The sequence below is a fragment of the Anneissia japonica genome, unplaced genomic scaffold, assembly GCF_011630105.1.
Source record: "Anneissia japonica isolate Jap-2015-1 unplaced genomic scaffold, ASM1163010v1 scaffold287923_len1623670_cov205, whole genome shotgun sequence".
Lineage (NCBI taxonomy): Eukaryota > Metazoa > Echinodermata > Crinoidea > Comatulida > Comatulidae > Anneissia > Anneissia japonica.
The window spans coordinates 506926-516250 of record NW_022721637.1 but is presented as its reverse complement, the minus strand read 5'-3'; the positions used below and the strand labels follow the sequence as shown (position 1 = coordinate 516250).

Here is a 9325-nt window from a genome sequence, read left to right as displayed (position 1 = left end):
GTTGAGGGGGGCTTGATGATCAGTTGAGGGGCGCTAATTTGCAAAATAAGGTGATTTTTGGTTATTTTTAACTACTTGACTGATTATTGGGGTTGGGGGAGACTGGGAGGCGTGAGTAATATTTATATATTTATGAACTCATCTCACTCTCTACCAACTCAGCTCTCTGTTCATCTTACCAACTCCTACTGGAACCTGGAACACGCATCAAAACATCTTCATATGGGGACAGGGCTTTTTCTGTTGCAGCTCCAAAAATCTGGAACAGTCTTCCATAGGAAATCCACGCATCAACATCTGTCTGCATATTCAAAAAAAAACTCAAAATGCATCTTTTCTTATGATTGTTTACAGTACTGGGAATTCAAAGTGCCTCAAAACTAACAGTCTTTTGTGCTAAAAAATGTTATTTATTATTATTATTCTTTAGTGTTAATCCCAATCTCTGTGGAAACCAGTGGCTGTAGTATTCTTGATGTTGATATGTTTACCCTGCTGGTCAGCGTATGTTTCTCAATGCCTGTACTTAAAGAGGCCGGTGGCAAAGATGAGTTATGGAGTGCAAACTTATGCGCAGATCCTATCACAAACAAACACATCATGACTCTAGCCCTGTTGGCACATGTAACACAGATCTTATTGACATGTGATTTACCAGAAGGTAGGAACAAATCTCCTCTCTCTATTCTGTCTATTTTATGAATACTTACCTGGTTAATCTGACTATTGCCATTATTGTTTTATTATTGCAATTCAAATTTGAACACCAAATAATTCACAGTATCTAGGATTATAGACTGAAGGTGAATTACTTTCAATTTTTATTAACTCCTTAAGTAATTTATAATGATTTACTATTTTTGCAGATGCTGGAAGTCCAGTTACTGAAGATATGGATGATATGTACTGCAGAGAAGCCAACTGTCTTCAGAAAGTTTTAAGAGACCTTTACATAATGGCAGGGTAAGAATTTGATCAATTAGGAAACTTGGTTCCCTAACTAAGTATTCTAAATGAACTTTCATTGTTTTTTTTCCTAGTTTTTATCTCAGACTCTTAAAGTAAATCTGACATAATTATGACAAATTTAGTTTTTAGCTGTTATTGCACTGAGCTGTAACTGAAGAGAACTACATACATACAAATATGCTTTCATTTACCTATCTGTTTGTCATTGTGGCTACTGTATTACTGTTACATCAATATTTTCTATAATGTTAATAGTAACATTTATTTAGTATAAAATTAATTGATGAGTGTAATTTATACATATATTTACATATTCATTCCCATTTTTTTAGTGTGAAAAGAAACGTTCCATCAGCCTTTGATCTCTGGAGCCATGTGACTACGTCGTGCCTACAATTTCTACGCTGCTCAGCTCTATTCTTCAACTCACTCGCTGGTGTTCCATTTCCTGCAGAGTTAAGAAGTAGGAAATTGTACAAATATATATTTAGAAATGAAATTTGTTGAAATATATTATTGTTACATTTAACAAATCATGACCTTTTCATACCACACAACCATTGATACAATAATAGTCATTGTGGACAGAAACGGGGACAGGGACCTGGTCAGTGACCTACAAAGGATCCTGGAAGTGACCAGCACAGGGACTTGAACAGGGACGTGGACAGTGACCTCGTCATTGATCTGGAAAAGAACATAGACAGGCACTCAGACAAGGACTTGGTCAGGGTCCTGAAAAGGGACTTAGACCAACTTTCATCAAACTTGGAAAGATTCATGATTAGTTTGATCAAGTATTTCTGAAATAATTATACACTATCAAATCTGATCAAACATTATCTGTTGATTCTATATTCGTGTCCAGACTTTCAAATTTTAGTTGAAAAAAACCATGTGACATGCCTAAATATGGTCATGATGACATCACATCATGACCATATATAGGCACACATGACTATATATGGGTATGCAACAGTTTCTTTGTCTAATAAAAATGTGATATTCTGGACAGGGGTTATTAATGTACCTCTATGCCCTTTAAAGCTAACCAATAATTTGTTTACTTTTTTAGACATAGTCTTTGATGAATTTGGAGTGTTGTGCCGTTACTTAGCAGTACCAGCAAATCTTGCAAGTTTGTTTGACTCTCAGCTTATTCCTGGGGTCCACACATTTCTTCAGATCTGGTGTTCCCATCTAGTAACTCAAGAGAGGTTAAATCATATGGAGACATTACTTGTTAGGTAGAGTATTCTGCCTTCTTATACAGCAGAACTCCTCCTTTGGGACACCCCTATTAGAAACACCTTTTAAGGTGCTGAAGGTGTCCCCTTAATAGGAGTTTACTGTATTGATCAACTCTTAAAATATAATTAACTTTAAAAGTAAGTCGTGCTAGCCTATCAGATTGTTCGTAGCAAAGTTGAAAAAAGGAAAATCAATATCTGTTGTCTGTGGTAATATCTAGTAAAACATACTAGTCAACTGTTGTGGTCATTTTGCCATGTTACATTATAGCAGCCAAATTTTGTATATTTGCAGGATTATTTTAAGTGGTATACATATTATTTTGTAGATATATATTTCATTTTAAAATATTATATTCTAATGTTCAATTATATTCCTAAAAAAATAGATAATATTCATTTGTACAGACCTTTATGTTATATAAATATCATTATTTTCAATCACTATTTCTGGTACTTTTACAGATATCCTGTGCAACATAATAAGTTAATATCGTTACCTTATGACTACAGTGACCTCATGAATCAAGTTGCATCCTTTGTGTAAGTCTTGTAATATTCTTGTTCCATGCTTCTCAGTTTAATTGCACATGTACAGTATAGTCTCTAAGCATGACAGAGTTAAATGTTCTTCCAAATTTGAGGCTATGTTCTCACACGGCAGCTAACAGTAGCTGCCGTGCGTCCATACGAGAAAATCCCGATCCGGATACCAAGAATATGATGATCGAATCACTGGCCAATAAGAAACTGGAAATTGTAAACGTGTACGTGTGATTGGTTGATGATAGAAATGCGCTCGCTTGCTAACCGATAACGCTTGCTAACCGATCGGACGTTTTCACACAGGTGCTAACGGTTAGCTCCCGATCCGGATACTAGGTCTCTTGTGAGAATCATGCTTCAGTGTTTTTTATTTGACTTTTATAATTTGACAGCTGTCCAAAGTCGAGTGGGATCCAGGGTGAAAGTCGTGCACCGGCCATGTGTTTGGTGTGTGGTCAGGTTGTGTGCTCGCAAAGTTACTGCTGTCAGACTGAAGTTGAGGAGGACACAATCGGAGCCTGTATGGCACATGCTTTGCAGTGCAGTTCTGGTGTTGGAATGTACCTCAGGTCAGTGCAGTAGTCAGTCAGTCAGTCAATTAAAATCAATTGATTGAGTTTGTAAATAGCCTTTTTATGCAAATTACAATAGACAAACGACAAAAGGACTTTCTAGTCCTGTATGTTACTTCATTCGTTTGTTCATTTATTCGCTTAGTCATTTATTTATACATGTATTTAATTATTTATTCATCAAGTCAACTCATGAAAAATTAAATACCATATCATATCATTTATTTAGTCTTCAATTCAACACACAACAAAAATACAACAAAAAAAGAAAAACACAATAGCAACAGAATAATATACATAAGAAATGAAAGGTAAAATAAATTGTTTCATGTTAAAATATAATATTTTAAAATTTTAATATTTTAATCTAGATGTGAAATTGCACACGACATTATTTTAATTAACTTATCATTTTCCCTATTTATATTCTTTTCTTATTATTTTAAAATCTCAGAGTAAGAGAATGCCAGTTGCTGTTAGTATCCTCCAAGACGAGGGGCTGCTTCCATTCACCGCCATATCTTGATGACTATGGTGAATCAGATGTAGGCTTGAGGTATGTTGCCTCATTATACATACTTAATCCTCTTCTTCCCTACTTGGATTTAATGCCTCACTCTCTGCTTGCTTATCTATTGTTATTTATTATTTACTGTCTAAATATGTGTAAGCTTGTCTCAATAGACTATACTGATATTTTTCATTGCAGTTTCAATTTAAGTATACTATTATTTATCTTATGTAATTTTTATTTCAGTTTTTTTTTTTATTATTATGATCCTTGTATTGCTTTTATTGATATTTATTGTTATTCTTTTGTAATACTGCATTTATATAATTTTTTTTACATCTTGAGTTATAACGATATTCTTTTAATTAATTAATGATATTCAAAACCTATTCTTTCAAATATACTGACGATGCTCTTATCCTTTGAGTTGAGGGTAGTGATTTGATCAAATATGCAAAATGGAGAAATGCATTTAGAAAATTGGGTAAATTTTTCCAATTAGAATAGTTTTGGGTGATATTGGAGGTCAAGTCTCACCCCCTTATATGCATGTTATACGTCTTGGTATTGTTCTTTAATTTGTTTATTTATATTAATAAATATTCAAAACCTCTTTTTTCAAATATATTGACGATGCTATTATCATTTGAGTTTGGGTGGTGAATTGATGAAATATATAAAAGGAGAAATGCATTTAGAAAATTGGGTGAATTTTGCTGATTAGAATAGTTTTGGGTGATGTTGGAGGTCAAGTCTCACCCCCTTATATGCATGTTATTTGTCTTGCTATTGTTCTTTAACTTGTATACACTTTTTTTTTTCTGCAGGAGGGGAAACCCACTACGACTTTGCAAGGACTTGTACCATAAACTCTATATTCTGTGGCTACAACATGGCATACCGGCTGAAGTAGCTCATAAGCTAGAGGCCAATAGTAATCTACTTCACATCGATTGGCAAAACCTGTGATATTGCCACTAGGTGGCGCTGTTTGTGGTAAAATTTATGATAAATACAGTAAGGCAGTTTCGTGTGTGGTAACAATGAGGAAGGATTAATCTTTCCAAAAATTCTTCAGAGCTGTTGGTTTGCTTGTATAGGAAAAATATAAAGAAGATGATTAGCAAAATGAGCAATGATTAGATGCCAGTTGCCACCAGTAATGCATCACTGCCAATATAAAGGGATACAGAGCTCAGGATATTTAACTTTTCAAAAGGCATCCAAATGAATGTGGGCTTCGCCTATATTTTCTTGTGAACTTTCCGGACTGCTACTGTACAGTGCATATTTAGACAAGCAGTTTACTAAGTATTTTTGAAAAATACTGGTTTGTTTTGATGCTTTTTATTGATAATAGAAAATAGCATAGGTTCGAAATTTATAATAAATATTATATGAATATGTGCGAGCTTTATTATGAGGTTCTGTGATTTGATTTGTGGATTAATGGATGGATTAATCTCTGACAGTCCTAGGGAGAAATGGGGTACATTCGCCTGTTACCCATTTTCAAAATTACTACAATTGATTCTGCAAGAGTGACTCCATTCCCTCAAATACGGTAAACATACATGTACTGTGCGACATGTATTTAATTCTAGTTTCAATATTTTTGAAGACAAGGATGCCATTTTGGTTACCTAATAATATCAGTGACATGACTGAAATGTGAAACTCATCAATAAAATCAGCTGGTTTTATTTCATAGGTAAGCAGTGTTATTGATATAAACATATGACCAGGGTAATGTTAATTTGAATTGCATAGAGGGCTTAACAATATGTGCTATATAAGTCTACTATTATTATTATGATTATTATTATATGCTCAAGGCCACTGGTTCTCAACCCTGATATACAGATCAACCTTAAACCTAATGAGTCTGTTGTACATGGGGTCATTATAGTTGCAAAATCATCAATATGATGACGGCATTAGTTGTGCAAAAACAGTCGGAGACGGCAGTCCAAAAACAGGTTGTCAAAATTTGACAATAAAATATCAGAAATTTAAGAAGTAATTGATTAAATTGTTGTGTGAATTGTCTCGGTAGAAAACAAATGCATGTGAAGTCCTGTTAATTTCACTATGATGGAATATTGAAGGTAAAGGGTAAAGGCAGGAGAATAACTAATAACTCGCAGCATCGTTGTGCTGAATTGCATATGCTAAGACATCTGTTTTATGCCCTTTACAAATTCTACTTATTATTATTGTCTTGTGGATACAAATTATTAAGACAAAGATATATGACATTGTATTTTTAAATTCATATTTTTATTACAAAAAATAAAAATTTATTTTACATATAAATCTCAGTTTATAGACAAAATTATTATTATTATTATTATTATTATTATTATTATTATATATATCCCATGTAAGGGATTGATTTTCTCTTCTATTTTTCGGGGTGGGGGATTTTTGATGACTAAATTTGTACTCCTACATTTAAAATTAAAATGCACTAAAAAGAATTTATAATGTTATGGATTTCTATCTCTATGGATCTTATGCTGTGTGCTTAAAATCATGATGGGATTGAGATGGGTGTCAATTCTCAACTCTGCAGCATCCCTCAACTAGGTGCCTAGTGGGACACTTTACTTGAAAATGGTTGGTTTAAAAGAACAGTGTTCAGAAGCAGGGATGGTCCTTTTAGACTGAAGTAAGAAGAGTATCTTTTCCAGTAAAATTGAGTTTATGGGTGTATTTATAAATATTTTCTTTTTAATTTATGAAAATGGTATGGCATTACATTTGGTAATATTAATAATCATAATATAAATAACTGCTACTATATGAGTATTACCGTTATTGTTGTTAATAAAATACTACCAATACAGCTGTTATATTATGGGCCCTAATCCTTTATTGATATTAAACATAATTATTTTTCATTATAATAAAAATATATCTGTATACTGTAGAAAGAGTAATAAAAATAAAGATTGTGATTTCTTTTACTGCATTGCCACTTGATATTGATTTCTGAAACTGTATTGTTTAGTGTAATAAGGGAGCAACTAAGCTTGGTCTGCTGAAATGGTGGTAGCCACTGCGTGTGCACTGAAGCATAGAGATCCTTTGGTCCTCGGTTCAATTCCGATCGCTGCTGCTCTTGTGTTTCTGGAGGACTTAAAGTCAATAGTTTCAATAGTGCGCCATCTTTCGGATGAGAGAATTAAGCTGTTGGTCCTGTATGCAATATATTGCTCATGCGCATGTTAAACAACATAGTACACTCTTCGGAATAGAGAGTAGAGAGTAGTCTCCTGGTGTACTGCCCAATTCATTATCAGAAAGACCACACTGGAAGCAGGTTCTTCGGACTTAGTGTATTGTCTTTGGTGTTATTACCACCATGAAACACTCCTCTTTTCTGCCATTGAATCTAGAAAGGATGCTTTAACGGGACCATTCCCATGAGCTTCTAAAAGTTGACAGTGTTAAACTTGGTTAAAAAATACACGAACACTTGCGTTTGTGGAACAACACGTGCGCTTGTTGATTGTTAGTTTTTCAGTTAATTGACACTCCGTAAACGTTTTCACTATTAACATGAGGCAATATTAACTTGTTCCTGTTTATAACAAGTAAAGCTTCTAAATTTATTTTTGATCAATTATTTATTTCAGTCAATTATTTATTTCAGTAATATAAAATAATGTAGCTTCTTTGACTTTAAAACTGTCAAAATAGGCGTTTGTTTTCAGTTTCATTGTACGGTGTCAATTATTTTTAATGTTCTCTTCAATCAAGCTTCACAAATACGGCCCGTATTATTACCTTTGTAACATTCTTCACAATAGTTATTTATCTATCTGCCAATCTGTGAAAAATGTAAATGACCAGTGCAAACACAAATTAACAATAAATACTTTTTGTACAGTAGTCAATTTGTACTAGGCATATTTTTTTTTTTATTAATTCAGAAATACTAGATTGGTGTCGGAGTTACTGATAGAGGAGCGGTTGGCAGTCATTTTGCGACTTAGTGCCAAATATTTTACTGTAACATTTTCATGCAGTGCCGTCGAGAAAATACTAAATTATGGTTCCAAGAATGTTAATTTCATGAAAGAAAAATAACTCGTCGCTTCAGGAGAATGTTATTCTGCCTACACCAATTTCACATAACATTATTTTATTTCTATTCAAGAGTTAGGCCGATAACCTGATTCGTACTTCTGAAACTATAACTACCTATCGTAGTTGAGTTGGTTTTAATGGGTAATTGCCTATTTAAGCATAATATTTAATGACCGGGTTCCATTTGCTTTCCCCCTCATTTAATCCATAGAGTAAATACGTCATTGCGAGTACTGTAGCTTCATAAAATTTTAGGCCTACAATCTTGTTTTATTATTTCTCTTTCAAAATGACGTCAGTATTGTAAATAATAACATATTTTGAAGTCTTACATGATAAGCCTATATACAATATACAATGGTATGCTAACATGCGAGAATATTAATAAGGGAAGTGATTTTATTTTATTTATTTTTTTCGGAATGCAGTATTATTTTTGAAAATGATAATTAGCCAAATAATCAAAATAGCGATATATTTCAGCGGAAATAAATTCATTCTGGATTCAATAGAATATTTTGGAATTTTTCTTTTGGTTAATCCAGTTAATTTTTTGTAAGTAAATTTTTGTTTTTATACCAACTTGACATATTTCTCCTCTTGGCAAGGGGCATCGCCAAAAGTGTTTGTGCAAAACAAAAATATAATCCTTTGCGGATATTCGTGATTGTCACAATTAATCGTAGGCTTAATATTTATAATTACTGTACACTTCTTCTGTCATGTACTGGATGCCTATTAAAACATTAAAGATTTCGTTAGTTGTTGATCCTATTGGAAGTACAGTATTTTCATGTGTTCTTAAAAAAAAAACTTAACTAATAAATTGTTGTCACAACCGACATTGGTGGAACCTGCACGGGTGTGCTATCCGTTTCCTCGTCACTTAATGGAGGTGGAAGGCTATGTGGTGGTGGAGGTGGGAAACTGTCTTCGCCGAACACTTCGTCATCATCGAAGCTTACTGGTGGGGGCGGCATGTCATCGTCATTTTCGTCATCGTCATAGTCCATATCTGAATCTGAAAAACAAAATATACCTCATTTTTATTATGTAAGTTCTTTAGCATTCTTTATTGCAATAAAATGTTGAGCCTTTAATCCAGTGTTATATGTTTTATTTGTCTATAATACTGAGCACTCTTGTGTATTTAATAATTATTATTATTAATCATTCTTTGACAGAATATTTTGCTACCAGTGACTAGCATGCCTAGATGGTATTATGGCTTCAGGTCACACACAACTAACCTAGTCTAACCAAAAGAGACCAAAGACAAATAGAATAAAATCAAATCAAGGGCTAACAGAGAGATAAAGCGACTCTAGACCACACCGTTTCACCAGTATATGAGCTGGTTGAAGTGAAACACGTAGTATGTA

The 9325-nt window shown here is 33.4% G+C and overlaps 2 protein-coding genes across 2 annotated transcripts in view; one reads left to right on the top strand and one right to left on the bottom strand.

Annotated features, from left to right (window-relative positions):
- The window catches only part of LOC117111611 (E3 ubiquitin-protein ligase UBR2-like), a gene marked incomplete in the record, with an annotated part of 34269 nt that extends 27452 nt beyond the window's left edge, over nt 1-6817 (top strand). The window contains 8 exon segments of the mRNA XM_033254559.1: nt 431-661; nt 867-963; nt 1302-1432; nt 2045-2216; nt 2685-2762; nt 3158-3334; nt 3792-3893; nt 4676-6817. Coding sequence (XP_033110450.1) covers nt 431-661; nt 867-963; nt 1302-1432; nt 2045-2216; nt 2685-2762; nt 3158-3334; nt 3792-3893; nt 4676-4817 — 1130 coding nt within the window.
- A 921-nt stretch (nt 6818-7738) lies between these two features.
- The window catches only part of LOC117111612 (ADP-ribose glycohydrolase MACROD2-like), a 9500-nt gene continuing 7913 nt past the window's right edge, over nt 7739-9325 (bottom strand). Inside the window, exon 8 of the mRNA XM_033254561.1 lies at nt 7739-8964. Coding sequence (XP_033110452.1) covers nt 8762-8964 — 203 coding nt within the window. The 3' untranslated portion in view covers nt 7739-8761. The remainder of the gene's footprint in view (nt 8965-9325) is intronic.